General features: G+C 41.9%; 1 protein-coding gene across 1 annotated transcript in view; it reads right to left on the bottom strand.

Annotated features, from left to right (window-relative positions):
• The window catches only part of LOC117738667 (oxysterol-binding protein-related protein 10), a 54,016-nt gene extending 35,198 nt beyond the window's left edge, over positions 1–18,818 (bottom strand). Inside the window, exons 1-4 of the mRNA XM_034544672.1 lie at positions 18,231–18,818; positions 9,187–9,362; positions 2,364–2,443; positions 612–680 (exon numbers count right to left, since the gene is read on the bottom strand). Of these exons, the coding sequence (XP_034400563.1) occupies positions 612–680; positions 2,364–2,443; positions 9,187–9,362; positions 18,231–18,502 (597 nt within the window). The 5' untranslated portion in view covers positions 18,503–18,818. The remainder of the gene's footprint in view (positions 1–611; positions 681–2,363; positions 2,444–9,186; positions 9,363–18,230) is intronic.
• Between the last annotated feature and the right edge of the window lie 2,160 nt (positions 18,819–20,978).

Raw genomic sequence — 20,978 nt, 5'->3', positions numbered from 1 at the left:
TTTCTAATGGAGACAAGAACAATGAACCCCTGCCTTTATTTGTAACCGATAAACCCTGCTGCCCCGCTTCTGTTCTCAGAGATGTGGCCGAGCCTCCGACTGCTGGCTGCCGCATTGCCGGAGTAGCTGCAACAATGATCTGAGAGCTCGGGGAAGGATTAGACCCCAGCAGTGGGACCAGTACGAACAGCTGCTGCCGCAGCAACGATCAGGAACAAAACGCGGGGAAAAGAGAGACGGGACGTCCCCTACCACTTTTTCTTGCTTATCCAATTTCCTCTTGTGTTTTGGACTGCTCTCCTCATCACGGCTGAGCAGAGTAATTGGACTTTCCCTTCACTCCAGCTGTGCAGCGGTCTCCGGTGGTGAGGAGCTACGTGTTGAGTGAGCGAGATGGCAATGAGGCCGCCGTATCTACTCGTTTAAGAAGACACATGGAAGAGCGCTCTTCACAAAAGAGATGTACGCTACAGGGCACATGAGTTGTCTGCGTTTCTATTGGTCGAAAGTGCAACCGTGTTTGTGAAACAGGAAGTAAGGTACACCCCAGGTGCTCAGAGGTGTGTGTGTGTGTGTGTGTGTGTGTATGTGTGTGTGTGTGTTTGACTCACCAGCACCTCGTGGCCTCCTCCTGCTCTTTCCACACTCAAGTGTTCATCGGAGCCCTTCAGCTTCCTCACCTGAAACAAAACACACACACAGCCAGATTAATGGTGAATATGAATGAAGAAGCATAACAAAAGCATATGTCTCGATGTAAGGCACTGAGGACACATTAGGACTAGAACTTCAAGCAAAAACTACCTTAGCAAAGAGTCAGAAGCTTGTTCGTTTTTTAAATCAATATTTCTCACAGATTTATGCAAGATAACCACAATATCAACAGGTATTTGATTCCTCCAGTGCAGAACAGCTTTACTATATGATGGGAGTTTCATCGGACACGTGAACAAATACCATCACTATTTAGCACAGTAGTCATTGACACGATGCCGTTAGCCAGAATCACCAGTTTTAAAAAAAAAATTCTAGCGTACAGCCTTAAAATTGATGACAGAGTTGACAGGTGAGACACTGTTAATAATAAATAATAAAATAAAACACAACTTGATAATGTTCACCTTGAAGTATGGAGTGTATTAGATTGTACACATTTCTCACGATGACGAACAGATACACGAAAGCAACATTTTACAACACTTGAAAAGCTGTTGACTAGATAGCATCAGTGTTATGAAATAACGCCAACCTAACTATTAAGTAAGAAACTCAAAGATATTACAAGCAAGTTTATTCATTCACAGCTGCAGCAAAGAGAGACAATAGAAATAAACCTTCATAGCTTCCATGTGTAAAATCTTTAATACCAAACGTTTGCAAAGGAAATTATCAAGTTTGGATTATTTCCTCATTTTCCAATGGATCAGTCCAAAGGTAATACACCCCATCATAGACACAGATAGCACACACACACATACATAGACTAATCCCTCCAAGCACACGTTATAACCCCCCAAAAATGTCCAAATATTAATCCAGGATATTAAAAAAAGACTGGTTGTGGATAAAAAGGTAGTTTCTGCTGCACACAGCACAGTAATCTCTCAGGAATGAGCCCACGTATGAAGAGGAACAGTGAAACCAGGGACATTTAGAGTGAACCTCATCCTCAACATAGCAGCAGGAACGCGATGCTATGTGTCCCCTAAATCGCTAAATCGTCTGTCAGTTGAAGTGCTAAAAATATTCTCGAATTGGACAAGTAAGAGAAGTTACACATGACACGTGGAAGCTGAGCTCTGCAAGAGTGTCAGTCCTGTATTTTTACTTCTTTTACATGTTTTTTTTCCCCCATTTTAAATGCATCCTTACTTTTGTTGCACATTTTTCGTATCTTTCGCTTGTTGAGTATTTTCACAAAATTGAGCACGATTTATTTTCACGCTTAATATATTTGCTGCGAGAGTTCAAAGAGAAGACGAGTAATTTTAGCAGGCCGAGATGATGAGAATGACAGGAGAAAGAAAGCTTTAAAACCTCCAGAGGGAATGTTAAATGAGACTCATGGGAGAGGATGCCATTTGAATTTTAAAATGGGAAGGGAAAAAAGTGGACTAAAAGCAGAACAGAAAGAAAACTGTACAGAGGTTTTCCACCTGGTGAAGGACCTGCTCCTGCACACAGACTGACATGAACTCATGAACTTGACCTGAATTTAATGAAATGGGAAATTTGTCACATTGGACCATATTTACAACTCTGTTACTGCAAGTGTGTGTGTGTGTGCGTGTGTGTGTGTGTGTGTGTGTGTGTGTGTGTGTGTGTGTGTGTGTGTGTGTGCGTGTGCGTGTGTGTGTGTGTACCTTGGCACTGCTGTCAGAGTGGCGTCTGGCACACGCTTGGAGCTGACTGATCCAAAACTGCTGCTCCTTGGCATCGGAGGCTACAGAGACAAACAGAGCAAAAACACATAAATACAATTACAAGTCTTAACTTCCTCCACACACGTTGAGAATCACCCTTAAACCCGTACGTACGGAGTTCACAGCCAGGTCAATATGCAGTTATAAGAAAACCATGTGCCTTAAAGTGTTTCCACATCCCTTCAGTTGTTATTATCGTATGACGAACACGTGTACAGAGGAATTATTGCCTCAGGTTTATGCAGAGCAATAAACATCAACTGGAGGAACAAGTTATTAACAAATGTAACAAATGCTGAATTACAGAGAACACGGGGGCCATGTCCTCGATAAGTTTATAAAGAATTTGGCTGTTTTATGAACCTGCCAGTAGTTACACAGGTAAGACATTAACAGTGGTTATTTAACTGGCAGATTAAAGTCATGTTAGACTTAAAATCAGACCGTTTTCAGGCAACAAAATGAATGAATTAACTAATTAGTGTAGTGGAGACTTAAGTAGGGCTGCAACTAATTATAATTTTCATCAAGATAAAACAACACATCTTCCCATTTAAGAACTGCAGGTGTAGAATAATAGCTTGACAATTGTAGGTAGCTTTTTTTGTATTATGTTGCTGCCTCTTGCAAATATTTCTTAGCTAAGATAAGGTTTGGTCTGAACCAACACAGTGCAAAGTGTTTTGACCCCAAACATGGTTCAGTGAGAGGAAACAAACACACACATACATTTAGCATTGGGAGCAGGTGGTGGGTGTATTATGTTTCAAGTGTGGTTTGTTTCATTTATTTATTTATGGGGCAGCATCTCTAGACAACAGCCCTTTTATGCAATAAAATTGCTTTTCGTGTAAAGATTTTTAATTAAGTATGACCCAAGCTTAAGGCTTCATTTGCCCCAAAATGCAGATCTCAGAACAACAGATTAAACACATTAAAACCATCGCTGGAATAGTTTTGGTAAGTATGCGTATTTGGTTTGGATTGATTACACTCTCCTATCTGTCGGTTAAGTGTGAAGCTACAGCCAGCAGACACTTAGCTTAGCTGAGCATAAACAGCATAATCACGCCAAGCTAGCCGTTTCCGCTCGTTTCCAGCCTTTGTGCTAAGCTACGCTACACTAAGCTAACTGGCTGCTGGCTATAGCTATCCCGTACAGATGTGCTTGTTTACTCTCATCCAACTCATTCAATCCTTTTAATGCATCTAAATTGCACAGTGCGTATCAGGGAACCAGCATATATGCATTACAGAGCAGGTTTTAAGGTGGAATGGACAAGTGTTTTTTGTTTTTAAATCTCAAGCTTGTTTTGAGCTGTGCTGTGGAAAAGAAATCAGTGAATGACAGCTGCTGGATGTCAGTGATCTCATTTGTAGCCAAATGATTATTCAACCAGCCGACTTTCCCACCCGGCCCTGTGATCCTGTTACCTTCTGAATGATGTCCTGAGGGCTGTGTATCACATCTCAACCTCTTCATTTTCTCCTCTGTGCTAAATTGAACATTCGGTATTCAAGAGACGGCAGAGACTCATTTGCAGCAGCACGGGAAGCAGCTTGATACTCTCTGCGTGCTTGTGGTTTTCCCCCTTGGCGCAGAGACAATACACCTCGTTATCTAAACACGAGAAGGCCAGTTGAGGCCGAGACTTGCTGACTAACACCGCGAGCCGCAGCCCTTCCAGTTGAAGGGGACGCTGACTTTCTGCTTGTGTGTTAACCCGCTCCGGGTCAGACAGGACCATTATATCCTCCTGATCCCATTTCACTGACTGGGTTTGATAACATTGAGTTCAGGTTGTAAGTCAACGGAAGAAAAGATTATTCTGTAAAAATGTCTTCAATGTCATCAAATGCTTTTTAAAAACTTTGTTCAGTTACAAAAGGGAAGGCATGTGGCAGGTAATCTGTACACCTGAGCACAGCCTTTTTTTAAAGGGTGCGCTTGAAGTGGCTACTAGTGGTGTAACGGATCGTAGTTGATCCGGGATCCATGCGGCAGCACTTAGGAGGAAAACAGGAATGGGACACCTTTGGCCTTTATGGATCCTCACATGAATGTGAAAGACTGAGGATGGGAAACAGGAATATAACACTTAAATAATGTATTAGAAACATCAGGCTTCATTCAGATCCAAACAAGGGTGCAGATTCCACCGGGACTTCTCAGAAGCATATTTTTGCTCTCTTCATTTTTACAGTTTGGTCCAATTATTACAATTTTAAACAGTGTCTTCTTACTATCCAGCCTGAATGCAGCTGGTGAGGAAGCCTGTAGACACTACTCAGGGCTGATGCCCTGTGTCATACATTTTTTTAAAGAAATGTCATAGTACAGCATGATATACAAAAGTAAGAAAAAAGTCAGTGCAATGTCATAAAAATGATAATATAGTCATAAACTTATTATAGTATAGTATGTCATAAGAAAGTCATTAATAGTCATAACAAAATTCTTAGAGGATGGATTGCTTCCTTAATAAGGGATTACATAGCTATTGAAATTAAAAATTAAAAATTGTGCAAAAGGTGCAAGATTCGAGACTGGGAGCATTTCGATTGCCTCTCAGCGGCTCTCAACATGTCGACGGCGAGTAGCCGATGGTGCAAACAGTGCAAACTAGGGCAACAGTGCTGACAGAGCAAACAATGTGTACCTCAGGGGGAACTGAAGGGTGGGCGCTACGCTTCAGTTGTAACGGCCGTATAGAGCAGTGCGGAGCAGCGGCTGTGAGCTAACCGGATGATCACATGCACCCACATTCACTCAAACCTGCTCGGCCGAGCCTGACTATGTCAATGAAGCAAGGAGAAGACTCTAATAACAACACACCTGGTGGAGAGAGTGACTCCGCACTCCTCCGACATCTGCCGCAGTCATGGGAACACCTACAAAAGGCCTCTTCAAAAAGAGTGAAACTGAGAAAATTAGACATTCACAGGAACTCCAGACAAGTGCAGCGTTCGAGAAGCGCTCTCCCTCTGGGAGTGGGCTGCTCGCCTCTCCGAGGAGAACAGAGTATTCCCACATAGACACACCGGTGCCAAGCACCAATCTTCCCCACTCAGCCCTCGTTACCATCATCCACAGAAATCACTCACTCTAAAAAAGGGACCACTCACTCAGAGTGAGCGAGCAACTAAATCTGATATTTGTCTCTGCGATGTGCACAAGCCTTGCTGTGATTGAAGCTAATTAGTTGTCTGTACTGAGCAGAGCAGTGTGGCTATGCTAATATGCACATGTTTGTATGGTGACGCAAGAGGTATACACACGGATATACTGATACTGTTACACTGATGCATATTTCAACGCTGGTTTTGTGTCAAGAGGCGTGCAGACTTAGAGGTGACGCGCTGACAGCTCTGTTCATGTGATGAATGCATGAGGTTTGCGCTGGACACCAAGGGGACCAACAACGACACTCGTACTGGTCTGTTTGTCCGTCATAAATGTCAATATCCATCCCAGAGAGACGGCTGCACGACATGCAAAACTCTGCGGAGGGAAAGAAAGAGAAAACACTCCTTTTCAGTCAATTGTTGCAGCACCATTGTCATCTAATTACATCCATTTCTAATTACAGCATTGCAAAAGATGTAATTGGTTATGATAATGAGGGCATGATAATAAGGAGGATTTATGCTCGGACCAGCAGTTAGATTTGATTCAAGTGCCGGGATATATTACGAGGGGGGGCAATTTAAAAAGGGACAAGCTGATGGTTAACAGGGTCCTCTGGCAATTACAGCAACCAGCTTTTACTCCTCAAAACGACATCCCTGTAATCATTCATACTAAATCAGTGACACTAGATGATATGCTCGGAGAAAATGTGTTGTAATTTCAGGTTTAACTTTCGACTTGATTTGCTTTCTAATAGCTTTTATTTAATAGTGATTGAGACTGCCGCACCTCACATTGGTTGTGCCACTGTGCAAAGGGTAATGAATGTCATCTTTAAGCAGAATAAGTGTACTTTACTGATATCTTACTCCATGAGAAGGAAAAGCACATACACACTTTAGAGGAAGGCAGAGCCTGAAATGTTCATGTTGCCATTGACTTGATAAAAAGGGAAACACAAGAAAGATGTGAATTTGATGGATTTTTGTTGCATTTCCCAGCTCCTCCTGTCCAAGTGTCCTCGAGCGAGACACTGAACCCCAAGTTTCTCCCCCTAATGATATCCATGGATTAAAAGTAAAAGTCATGTAAAACCAAACAAACAGTTCGCCGTTCCAAATGCCAGAAATATGTTTTGGCAAATATGTGGTGAGGAATGCTCTCAGTGAGTTTAATACTCAATCACATATCATATGCACATGTATCATTATGATGCACATTGGAGATTGTGTCAGGTATCTTAATAAGCCGGTTTATTCATTGGCCGTATGAAAAATAGCTTAATTTTTCATCTGTGCAGTCAGACATGATTAAATTCCCACTGCTCGTCACCTTTACTCAGCAGCAAAACACAAGGCCCGACAACCTCCCTGCATCCCATAATGAAATACTTCCTTTATATTACTCTGCTTTAGTTAATTACACTTTGGTTTGGAGCCAGAAAGCCTCTCAGGCTACTTAACAGCCGTGTTAGATGTCACATGTAAATACCTTGTTGGATCAGGCCAGACATTCTTGCATTTACGATGAAACCGTACAATAAACATTAAGTTAGGAACAAAGAAACCAGAAAGACGTCATTCAACAACAACAAAGAACAGATAGGCCTATATATAAATGTTATCTCTTTCATTTATAGTCATTTATAACGTCTGGAAAAATATAAATTCAAATGATCCCTTCCATAATAATGTTAGTAGACAAAAAAGTAAACTGCAAATAAATCAAACTGAACCACTGAAATGTTGTCGCCTCAAGATAGCGATATAGTATATATAGTGTTAACCGGTCACTTCATTCACCAGTGTGCGACAAAGACATGAGTTCCAAACCCTCTTGAGAAACAAGGCATGAACATGAGAATAAAGCCTCAGATGCAGAGCATCAGTGAGATGAAACGCAGCTTACAAATACTGAAAAGGGAGTGCACCTTTTTCCCCCTCAAGGTGGGCTTTCAGGGATTACCATGGTAACCGATACCAGATCCAAAGTGTACCGGCTAATCTTACTCACCAACTGTTGATAATGTACATCTGAGCCTCTTTGTGCCCTGCAGGTTGAGCACACTTTTTTGAGTACATGTGCTGATAGTTGACAGCAATAATTTTCAGATGACAAATGTTTAAAAATCAGATATTTGTTGTTGTGGGTCTTGGCACCGGTCACACCTCTTAACAGGCCTTGAGTTTGTTTAGCTGAGCGGTATCAAAAGATTGCTTTTCTCACTCAATGACCTTCTTGATCATTCCCCGATCTTACTGAAGCAATGGGGGATGGAAATGCTTCTGGCTGTGAGCTACTCAGCCCAACTCCTTCTTCTCTATTGGCTCATTGTTTCCTCTTACATCAATACACATGGATCACTGAGTTATTCAGGGGATATAGGCCAAGTTATTCTCATATCCTCCCCCTCGAGAGTGTCAGGGGACATTCCAGCGGCTCAAGTGGAGCAACGGTAAAAGAGAGTTTCTCTCGCTTCAGTGGATACAGGTCACTGACGGCAAAGACCTTCAACACAGTGACCGGCTACAGGCTCTTTGTCTGGCACTGAGTCTTAAAGAGATATTTCACTCTGGAGTAGATCCAACGCTTTGGCCTAACAAGTCTCCTTTCTACTTGATATACAGAGTTTTTTTCTGGACATGTAAGACGCCGCGTTCTTTTCAAATTTCTTGTACAAAACAAAAGTGCTGAAAAATAAAGCAATTAACATAAATGTTCACATAGAATAAGTTATTACACGTATATATAAGTTTGGGCTGCCATTTTAAATCGACATGTGTTGCCATTACTAAAACAAGCAGTAAACACAACATCGACATATCATCATCTTATGAAGTTATCGTTTGTAGTCGTGTTTCTGGACCTGGTGAACGTCCAGTATTCATTCTCTTTTGGCTTCGTTTGGTCTATATCAGCTCCTGTGGGAAATACCTTGCTCTTTAGCTTCCGATATGTTCACCATCTAGTCACTAACTTTTTTTGTCTGGCGTATAACGCTGGACAGGTAGTGTCCATGCTTCCAGAGCCTATGGGTGGCGGGTAATGTAGGCCGGAGAAGGCGAAGCACTGCCCTAGACTGCAACCTGGTAAAGTTAAAATAAGGAAAACGCCTGCATCGTCCTTGCCTTGTCTGGAGTAAGGTGTTCTTGTGAGCGGTGTCATGATAAGAGACGTTTAGTAGTGAATACCAATACCAGTACATTTCACAATTCCCAATCTAAACAGGACGATGTTTGGTTTGTCCATTCTGGGCTGCTGTCGAAACATGGCAGACTCTGTGAAGAGGACCTGCTCCCTATTTTGGTATAAACCATTCATTCTAAGCTAACAAAAACACAATGAGTCTATGAATATTACATTTAACTTCTCCTGATAGATCCCCCGTAATCCAACACACTGGTCCTTTAAGAGTAAAACCCTGAAGCTTTACCTCTAAGACGTGCTTTCCATAACCAGCAGTCCAGTGCATTCACAAATACTGTGCAGATAAAAATAATTCATAAACACCCCTTCCTTTTTACTACACACGGCACTCCGAGAGACTCAAACATAGAACACACACACACACACTCAACCCAGTGTTTGTACTTTGCCATATACGGGCAGCCTGAGGCCGGCATTGGGTCATACCTCGGAGTTTGTACAGCTCTCCGTTGACAGAGTTTACAACGAACATGTGCGGAGCCTCGTCGCTCGGGGTTACGGAGGCACCGATCAGGGGCAGGGACCCGCGGGGCTTCTGGCTCTTCCCCTGATCGTTGACAAAGTACTGCAGCTGTCCCAGCTCTGGATCCAACACAAAGTACCTGTATGGGAGGGAAACAAAGACCGAGAGTTAAGAAAGCAATGGGCAAGAGAGAAAGAAAGCAGGGAAGAGAGGGAAACAGAAGCAGCCCCATCATTTTTGCTTTATGCTCTCATTATCCCCGCTTGTTTATTGGGAACACTTTTCTTTATATTCCTGTTGTGCAAACCTTCCAAGAAGTGTGTGAGAGAAGAGCAAGAAAGCGGGGAAGAGGGCTTTAAATGAGGGTGAGACGAGGCGAGAGAGAGCGCTGCTATAAATCTAGATCTGGTTGTCGATGTTTTTCTGACTGAGGTATGTGCACCTGTGTGAACTGGGATGTGATGACTTGAATCTTAGTTTTGGTTTTACTAAAGTTTTTATTGTCTCTCACTGTTTTATGTCGTATGTCTGAAACTTTGTTAAATGTGCTTTTGCTGTCTTGACCACGACACTCTTGTAAAGGAGATTAAATAAATTTAAATAAAAATAAAAACACACAATATCCTTAAGTTTCTCACCTCCCATGCAACGACGCCTGCAGGATGTTATTTACCACCGCTCTCGTCATGCGAGATCCATTAGAAATACCCCTGTGTGCACATTAAGGCCCGCTTTCACCAACGTCAAGCCGGGCAACTCAATTCCAAATTACTCAAGGTAGCAATTAGTGCGCTCATCGTGAGCAGAATCCACAGCTCGAGGCGTGCAAATGAAACCCCACATTTCCCCCTTTGTGATTAATGAATCACGTTCGATCGCTGCGTAATTGAATCTCTACCTCGCTCATCGGCGGTTGGACGATTAAGCGAGACACGAGAGAGGAGCAGAGACTTTTCATTTCCCGTGGTCAGAAGGGATCGTGCAGGGCATTCAAGAAAAAAACGGCCTGTCTGCTGCACTCAAGGCATTTTCTGCCTCTCAACACGGGCCAGTGGCGCCGGGTGGCTTCGGCTGACCTTCATACGTGTGCCCAGTGGCCCGAGGTCACAGCAGTTGTCTTTGTTTCGTCGTCCGCTCCGCGTATCGCCTTCGTTTCCCTGATAACTCCAGTGTTCGCAATCAATGTTCTCTTCACATCCGCGAGTACAGAAGCTGTATTGATCAGGCCTTTGCCGAGCGGCGCCCGTACACCCACAGTTGTATGTGGCGATTAAAGGCGTCCACTCCAGTGTCTCACAGGTGTTGACTTTCAAAGGACAGTTACGGGTCACTTCAGTCAGCCCACTGCTACTCCCTTTCATCTGTAATACCAATATATCATCAGTTGTTTGAGTATGACCAGACGTGTATGTTCATTATCAATTTACCGACAAAGAAAAGCTATTAATTTGCCCAATTGCTATATGTATGTAACGTTTGCGATTTTAATAATTAACAAAAACTGGTTGCAGATTAATATTCGATCAGCTAATTGAGAGTAAGTAAGAAACATATCTTGAGTTTGGGTCCAATTCATTCCTGGCTCAACAGATCTAAGACGACAACCAAGAATTACTTTCATTATTTAATCCGCCGTTTGCTTGTTGGTTTGTTTTTCTTCGATTGATCCGTATTAAACATTATCTAATATTTGTCTGTAAAATGTCACAAAACAGTAAAAATCAAAGTCACAGTTTAGAGCCCAAGAAGACCTCTTCATGCTTCCTGTCCAAACAACAGTGTGACGACCAAACGTAGTGAGTTCACAATGAAGCTGCAAACCCTCACATTTGAGACGCTTTTACCAGCTGAGTTGAGCATTTTGACCTTATGAGGAGGATCAGCTATCTGCCAAAGATGATTATTCCACTGTCAAAATAGTTTCTTTGTGAATGTCATGTATAAATGTCAGTTATATCACCACAAGTTCCCAGAGACATGGTGTCATCTTGAAACTGATCATTTTGTCCAACCAACATTGCGAAACACAAATACATTTAATTTGAAATGAATCTGCTAAGTGAACAAAGCAGCAGATTGCAACTGATTGCTTCAGCACTATACATATCTATCACTTTCTTTCTTTTCTTTTTTTAAAATCACATCATGAATGGCTTAAGTCTACAAATATGTTAACGATGAGCGAACAAAAGAACTCTTTTGCTGGGCCTTCACGTCGGGCATTTTCCCATGAACCCTCTAGAGTTCCCCAGAGAAGATGCAGTGAACACCGATCTCGGAAAATGTATCCCCACTGGTGATCTTGCCCCCTTCCATCAGGCGAGCTGGTGATTTATGTCGACCCCATTGACCAGGGAACAATCTGCCTGTGTCAGTTTTTAACCAGGCATCTCTTTTCCGCTCACATACACATGCACACACACACACACACACACACACACACACACATACTGTTACTGTACATGAAGTCTTATCAGTCAGCAGAGTGGAGGCTTTTACCGTTGACCCCTCTAGACGAGTCCTGCCTTTGCAGCAACACCCTGATGGAGACCTCTAACATGATGGATGGTGCTGTGTAATAAATCCTGGGCTTCACATTAAGCCTCTCGTGTCATAGCAGTGCTGATGATGTCTGACCCGCAGTAAACCTTTCACCTTTCACCTTTGGAAGCATGACGCTGCAGCAAACTGGGCCACATGAAAAGATAATGACAATGGTGGAACATTTGCAGCAGTGTTACTGCACTTAGTTAGAATGCATATCTTGATTTTAAACCCATTACTGGTTTAATGGCGATCAAATGTTTGTATTTATCCATATCTCGACAAAAATACATTTTTTTCCAAGAAAACCCTAAATGTAACGACATTTGCTTTTCAAAAACTATCCCCAGTAGCTTTGAAATGTAATCACTCAGCCACTCAAGAATAAACATCTATAACAATAAAGGGCTTTCAGATACCGATCCATTTTTCTTTTCTTTTTGCTGATATCATAAAATAAAATCGCCACCATAACAATAACAACAGTGTTAAAAGAGCTTAGTCAAGCACATTTATCCACTCCACCAGAAACACTGCCATTTCCTAATGCAGAAAATAGCTTGTCAGCAGACTTTGCATCGCTTCTGTGCTCTTTTGGCAGTTCATTCTTAAAAACACTCGGGAGGAAGGCAGTAAATCACCCTCGTTATTGGCAGGAAATGTGACTTATACTTGTTCAGTAATAACATGAGTAGCATGGCCCCAGAATACGACCAAACATTTGAATTGCTCGTGCCGGTGAGCCTGACCTTTAACAGGTCTGCATAAGTGTGTGTAGCATTACTTTTCTTTACCCCGCCCTCTGCAAAGACCTGCCGCCTACTCTGCCTCTGATTGGCCCCGATATTCTTCGCTGCTGAATAAGAATGTGGAATATATAAATAAGGCATGTGTGTATATGTGAAACTGCGCGTTGTACTCCTCCACGAGCAACATCACAACCTTAAAACAAAGCAGTAATTCAAAATGAAGAGAACTATTGATTGTTTTTTCATCAACAGAAATGCAGCGGTTACCAGTTCCCGGGTGTGAACAGACCCATCCCGACATCATTTGTGGAGGTAACCGCTCCTCTGTCAAACCCTGACCTAATATCTTCATTGGAGATTTGGGTGCAACGACATGAAAAAGTTATGCTCAGCGGTGCAACCAATGAAAAGTTAGTTTTGAGCCGTGTGTCGGGTAGTAGTGCCGAAGGGGTTCTGTAAAGTCAACATTTTATAATCACATACTATCATGAGAGAGTCATAACGGTAATCTTACTATAGGTTGGATCTGGTAACATTTCCGTAGCAATTTCAGAACAACACAAGTCTGAATTGAATGTTGCCAGATTATATATATATATATAATAAAATTCTCAATCCCGAGCTCTGGGGTTGAGAAATGAAGCCAAAAAGAAAGTGCCTAGTACAGTTAATCAAATGGCAACTTGAGGCTGGCTCCAAAAATCCCCATCAATCCCAATTGACCTTAAAGTTAAAATGCCCAACTTTACAGCAGAAATATATATGCATGTATACAGCCCAGGACATAAAACAGTGTTGGTCTCTAAAGCTAATATTTATGACAACTGTACAGGGGGTTAGATTTGACATAACTCACCCATTTAAACTATATTGAGGCTTAAAGTTTGGCTTAATCAAGAGTGTTGCCGCTTTGAGTGACAGGTGGGTGGCGTTACAGGTTGCTTGCTGTCTGCTAGGTGTCACCTCGGCTAAATCACTTTAACTTGACCTCTCGGGCCGTGTTGGTGCCTTTCAGAGAATTCTTCAAGCAATACATTTGTCAGGCTTGCTGTGTGCTTAATTGTACGCCAGCCATCCTGCTGGCCAATGTGCGGGCATTGGATGATGGTCTGTATGACCTCTGTGCGGGCATCAGTTTCCAATGGGATAACAGGAACTGTAATATCCGTGTTTCCCCGAAACTTGTCTAAATCATGACATAACGTAAATGACAAGACGAGAGCCTGATGAGAGCATTGAGAGTCAACCAGAAATCTAAACATTAAGGTAAAAGCTAGAGCGGCATTTATTCGGCATTAATCACACAAATTATCACTAAAGCAGGTTCAAGTACAAGCTCCCATCAAAATAGTTTGCTATGGAGCTTTCAACTGTATCACATGGTCTTCATCCGCAGATTGAGTTGTGGACTTTGAGTTGTGGACCTTTAGTTGCGATGGTCAACTCAAAAAAGAAAATCTAAATAGGGGCAGTGAAAGAAAACGAGGCTTAGTTTTTCTTCCTCTTCTCTGCCACAGAAACCAGAGCTGCATTACCCCGACTCACAGCTTTGATGAAAGCAGCACAGCAGGGCTCCTTTTCCAGAGAGCACATCTGCAAAGAAATGATTCATCCCTCACAGTGTACTCCACACCCTGCTGACCGCTGAGGTAGACATACATTTAGAATCTACACATGGAGAAATCATTTCAGATATAGCCCCGTATAACAAGATATAGTCAAAATATCATAGACAGAGAGCTCTAAATGCTTTTGGTACTCTTCGATCTGCATGCAAATGTTGAAGTATCACCACATGACTATTTACCTGTATCTTTATTTATTTACCTTTATCTTAATTTCTTTGGGTATTCCTCATACAAAAAGTATTCATTTAAACCATTAAATAAAGTTGCATTAAAAAAAGGATCTAACTTCCTGGTTGACCAAAGCATCACTTTTTTTGGGTCAGTTTTGCGTTTTATTTTTTGCTGGTACTTTGAGAGACGTGTGTTAAACTACGCTTCAAGTCGCAATTTACTTACTTTCATTATCATTATATCTACTGTATATTATTATAGTATATACAAACTATGAAAAGCTAGAAAAAAGGAGTATAGAATGCATATGCAACATAAATGGCTCCCGAGCATATTTTCCCCCACAATGACACACAAGGCACCTACACAACATAACAGCACTTCACACTGACACATGGCCTCCCACACAGCGGCAGAATTAGCTCCACTCAGGTCTGATGCCCACCACGACACAACCTGCCAAACACACACAATGTGTTTCTCCGCCTAATAAATATTGGAACGTGACTGTCGACTGCAATTGCTCCTACACCACCAGAGCACCGCCTCTCCTCCTTCACATGTTCCCATAGGAATACTGTATATGAGCTTTCGGCACCTAAAGATACAACTAGACGCACCCTGAACTTCTCTTCTTCCTCTAATGGGTTTAGAAAAAGGCTGATATTATCCTTAAATGTTTAACTCAGAACCAGCTGCATCAAGCTTCTCTCTAACTTCCAGTTCAAGTATTTTTGTGGCCACCTCAAGTAAAAAAAACTTTTATATCTAAATTAAGTTATCTAATGTGCCAGATGAGTTCAGGGACTAATGAAAAACTGAATTGTAGTGGAAGTTTGAAGAAATGTAAACAAAAGTGCTAAACATTTGATTGAAGGAATACTTTCACCACTAAACTGAGCAATGAGTAAGACAGTTACGATTATTAATGTTTTCTGGTTCGTTTAAATCAATTTAAAGCCATTGGTTACATTTCGTTAAGCTATAGGAAACACAACAATCCAAATATTTCATGTGGAACCTCTTCTATAAAAGGTGATGTCAAGTATGTATTCGGTTAAAATGATTGATTGGGCCCTTAATTGCCACGTCAATTATCGTAAAACAAAAGAAGACAGCAATATCTGAAATACTTCAAGTTACTGTTATGAATCTGTAGCAAAACGGTGCCTCACGTTGCAAATTGTAGCATGTTAAATAATCTCAAAGATTGATAGAACAGTGTTGCAGAAAAATGACTGCTGACCGAAAGTGCAGTTCTACTACCTTACTGGCAACAAGACAACAATATTTTTGGAATATTCACTCATTTCCCTCCAAATGGACATAATCTTTGAAATTAAAATTGCTTTTTCATGCTTTTCTGGATTATCTAGAAATTATAAACAACTCCGGAATCATTTTAGTCCACATATAAAAAGGGTTAACAGAATATGAATTATGCTTTAAATGGTCACATCCCACCAACGCACTTGTGTTCAGAACAACCGGCTTTCTGTCTTCCTGCAAAAAGGCTCCATTTTCAGGATGTTTCTCTGCATCGACACATTTCGTAAGACCTTCACCATCGGGCACTCTGAAATTGAAACGGGACAAGTGCCCCCCCCCCCCCGCCCCAAAGAACAAAGGCCATGCTTTAACATCACCCTTCCACATAACAAATTTAGCATAACAACCTGTGCATTATATACTGTGATATTGGTTTTCATATGCAAGTTCAGGTGTTTGAGTGAGCAGACTTGACAGGTAACAAATCCCACATGAATAATAAACACAATTGAGATGCGCGTGTGCTGAATCTTACGCCCAGATTTTTACTCCTGTGGGTGCATATCAGTGCATCATCTGCCTGTCAGTTTAATGGAGAGCTGGGAGCAGCCATTCGTTCTCTCCGCCTCCCTCTCTCACATATACACACACTGGCTTCCAGCCCGGATCAAACCCCCTACAGTCCCGTATATGCAGCAGCGCCACGGCGACAACGGGACGATTATTTTTGTGGGTACGTGGGTGAAAAAAATTAAAAAGTAATTTCATCACACTACAGCTGCAGAGGAGAAATGTTGCATTATTCATTAGCAAGTAAAGTCATTATACGCCTAAAAACAAAAAAAACACTCAAACCACAACCGGGTGTTTGATACATAGCTCACAACAGTAAGAAGTGTAGGCTTTGGTCATGTTTTCAAATGAAAAGCTCGCTCATAGCTACTCATTGAAAACGCTCTGAGTTGAGTGAACTGGACAGGGTAGCAAGTAAACCCATGAATGCTGCATGAAGAACATTCATCCAATAAAGCACCGCTGTGATCTCCACAGTTGTTGCCGAGATATTCTGCACTTCATTATGAGAGCAGACGGCAGCGCTTTCATGAGCAGCAGAATATCAGGAAACTCTTTAAAGAATTAAGAATAAGTTAATATCCCGACAACGTTTATTTATAAGGAAACGCTGCACGTAACACAGGGACGCATGTGTTGATGTTTAAGGCTACGTGTCCACAGATACGATAACCCAGCCCTAGAATAAAGACTATCTTTAGGACTCTACTAACTAGAGCTACAACGATTAGTCCATTAAGCCGTCTTGTATGTGAGGACTGCTGCTTTCTTTGTCTTTTCTCAGTTGCAAATGACAGGCCAACTATGCGATTAGTGCAGTAGAACAAAAAAAATCAAACTATTGACTAATTGAGATCATCAATTAACCGTTTGGTTAATGTTTCCAGCTTCTCTTTACAGAAAATGTGATGCTTTTCTGAGTCATATGTGATGGTAGAAATAATAGCTTTGGGTTTTGGACTATCGGCAGATTAATCAACAATGAAAACATTGATTGTTGCCTACATTATTTGTACATTATACAAATAGGGATAAGTTACTGTATGTAATGGAAACAGTTTCTAAATTAGCATCAGTCTCTGCCGATGCATACGTTGATACCAGCATGTCTTCTATTAGCTAATATCGGATCGATATATAGTATTAACCCAGACGATTTATCGGTCGAGCTCTAGTCAAATGTTCTTTTAGTCGATCGACAGAAAATCAATAATTCTTCAAGAAATAACGTCAAATATTGTCTGGTCCCAACTTAAATTAAATATTTTCGGGTTATTTAATTAGAAGGTGTCATGCGTGTGTTGTGACGGGCATTTGTCGCTGTTTGCTGACGTTTAGTAGACCAAACAATTCATGAAGAAAATAACAGATGAATTGATAGTAAAAAATAATCATTAGTTGTGTATAAAGTGGACCCCTAATGTTAGAAAAGGCCACACAACTAGTGCTATATGGTTGCGACTAAAAACGATTTTCATTATCAATTAACCAGTTGATAGTTTTCAAGATGTATTAGTTCATCATCTCCTACAGCCCAAGTTGGACGCCTCCTCATAGTCCAAAACCCAGAGGACAGAGAACAAACTGCAAATATTCACATTTGAGAGGTAACATTTCTGAGGCATTTTGCCACGATTGACCATATCCAAACAGTTGCCATTTCAGCTCTAAAAATACAATCTAAATCTAAATCTAGCCTAAAAATGACTGTAGAGTCGGATCAACACACCTGTTATACGATGTCACCAAAGGCCAGCATTTAACTGGACTGATAAATAGAAATTTGTCTCTCTGAAAAATGTATTATATGATTTTTATTAGATTCTGTAAACCTTGTAATAGTCAGTAGAGTAGTCCGTTAGGAGGCCTACATGACATGTGCAGGGTTTGGAACCCTCTGACCCCTCCTCCTCCTCCTCCCCCTCCTCCTCCTCCTCCTCATCACAGTGACGTGTTGGTAAAAGTGCAACGTGGACGGGGAAAATAACAACACCGAGCTATCGGAACCCCCGAACAATAAAAGTGAATCGTGTCCAACGCCTGCCCCCCAAACTCCATCCCGTGCGCGCTCACCTGTTCTGCCAGCCCTGGAGCAGGTTGGTGTATTTGCTCAGCACTCCTTCCAGCTGCTTCTTGCGCGGCTGCTGCAAATTCATGCTGTTCCACAGCGCAGATCCCCGGCTGCTGCCTCCTCCTCCTCCGGCCGGGCCGCCCAGGGAGCTGGAGCCGGGGCTGTGCGACCCGCTCCTCACGGGCTTCCTCGTCGATGACGAACTCCCTCGGTCCGACGGGGACGAGTTGGTCGCGTTGGCCACGGGGTGCGGACTGCAGGGCGACTTGTCCATCCTGGCGACGGGACGGTGAAGAGCAGGAGGAGGAGGAGGAGGAAAGGGGAGGGGAGGACAGAGTGAGGAGGAGGAGGAGGAGGAGGAGGGGACGGGGATGGACCAGAAGCAGCCGCGGCGGGGACGATTTCAGCAGAGCATAAGTGGTGAACGGGGCGATGTGTGTCTGCTGAATTAAAGCAGAGCCGGTGGATATGCACGGGCCGCGGTGCGCCGGTGGTTAAAGCGTCCCTCGGCGCGTGACATACTCCCCGCTGGTGTTTATATCCCGCTTCCTCTCTCTCTCTCTCTCTCTCTCTCTCTCTCCCTCGCTCTCTCCTCTGCAGTGCGCGGCTGTGTGGCACTGTGGGTCTCCTCCGGCGTTTTCCTGTTAGAAAGGAAGAGCAGAGCGCAGACACTCCCACTCCACTCTGGACCGGCCCCCGGATATTACAATGCAATACCAATATGCACATCATCATACCAACAAAAATGGTACATAATATTTATAATAATTATTTTTATTTCATTGTTTGCCAGTGTTGAGTCTCGCCATCAGTCTTCCTCTCAGACTGCAAGCACATACCAATCAGAGGGTCGGCAGTAACCTCTTTGTAGCCTGAGAGGCGAAACACAGGGCATCAAAGTCATGAAAATACTGAAAAAAATTGTACTTGTGACCCCAACTTCTAAAAATGCATGTTGGATATTTGTGTAACAGAAATATTTGTACAATTAAAATAAAACAAATAAATATAAAACCTAATATACCTCCAAGCTTCCACGCTGCCCCAATTGGCAGTTTGAAGTAATAGCGCAGTGCGAATTGGCTTAACTCCATAAACATCTCCTGTGGATGCTCAAGAAAGTTTAATTTTGTCCTCGTTTTATCTTTGGTAAGTCCATTAAATAGCAAGTTCTGTCTACAACTTCTTTGAGCAGGCCCAAATGTGCTTAAGGACACATTCAACAGCTGAATTGTGAAGCACAGTTCAAGGTCAATCGGTATTCTTTTCTCCATCTAAGATATCAAACTAATTCAGTCAGAAACCTCCAGTTTAGATGACACCTGTATGCAGTGGAGAGGCTCTGAATATGAGAATGCAACAACAACAATTATGTTTTAAGGTTGAGTTAACTTTAATAAACTATTTCACAACACAAATGTGTGTGTGTGTATTAAAACATATATATATATATATATATATTATGATGTCAATATTTAAATTAATATTTTTTACTCAATATGAAAGAGAATAGGAAATATTTACTTTAGTATTAATTCGATCAACTAAGGAGGAAGAAAAAGTAGAAAATCATTTCTTAAATTCTCTTGTTCTAGTATTTTAGCAATTTGGGATGGCTATATGTGGGTTATATTTTCGTTCATCAAAGTATTACATAACATGTCCGACTCACACAGACAAGCACGCACATATGGCCACAACAAACCGAATGAAAAGGACACGTTAGCGAAGACCTGACTGAGGACTGACTGCAGGCCATTAAGAAAAGGCAGAGATTTGAAGGCATGCCTGAATGAATGATATATTCCTGCTGCTCATCAGCTGAGGCAGACACAAAGCCAAGATCAATACAAGAGAGTAAAAAAAGATCCCTGGGCTACAGAGTGCCCGGGAGATTTGTTAAAAGCCTGCGCTGAGAGTCAAGCTTGGGTCAGCTGCATTCCTAATGAGCGGTCAACGCCACTTTAACTCCGAGGTCTTGCTTATTGTCCATCCATTTAGAGTACATATTATTTAGAGGGAACAAGTATTTATCATGTCCATCATTAAACATAAAAGGAAGGTGGTTGTGCCTGGACGGTGATCGTCCAATCGCACCGTAGCAACCGTAACTAAGCATGTCTGTAAAGCTTTAGATTTGTCGACATGTTGTCCATTACATTTCCAAAACTAACCTAGGAGAAAAAGCTTAGAAAATGGACTAAACTGTGTTCATCTGCTCTAAAATAAGCCAACAATGTTAGTGTGTCCTGCTAACTAGTTTACTATCTGCATTAGTAAGCTAATAATAGTTCATCCCAAAAGGCAAGGGGCATGTTATCAGCTGACTTTATTATATTATTTTTTGGGGTTATAGGTTACTTTACGTGTGTAAAAAGATGCTTGTGCATCACCTTTATTTCATTGGTTATTTCTCATCCCCAAAACCCCTTTCTCTTGCAAAAGTGCCACTGTGTTACTTCTCAGGATTGTGTCTAAATGAGCAGTTCTCTTGGACTGGCACATACTTGCCCAGAAACGACAAATCGATGCAGTCAAATCACATCTCTGTGATGTCGCGTTGGGCTTAGCCTACTTAACAAAAGGAAGCTAGAAGATTTGTTTATTTTATTGCTCAAAGCGTTCAAACAACACGTTGATAGCGGTTTCCAGTATCTGCGTTGCAAAGGGGAGGGATCAGTTGAGCCATGAAATATGATTGTGACAAATTTTTCAGATTATTCTGACAGCACATGAATGCAGCACAATTA

The sequence above is a fragment of the Cyclopterus lumpus genome, chromosome 11 (assembly GCF_009769545.1).
Source record: "Cyclopterus lumpus isolate fCycLum1 chromosome 11, fCycLum1.pri, whole genome shotgun sequence".
In the NCBI taxonomy this organism is placed as follows: Eukaryota; Metazoa; Chordata; class Actinopteri; order Perciformes; family Cyclopteridae; genus Cyclopterus; species Cyclopterus lumpus.
The sequence above is the reverse complement of the archived record's forward strand: the minus strand, read 5'-3'. Positions and strand labels throughout refer to the sequence as shown.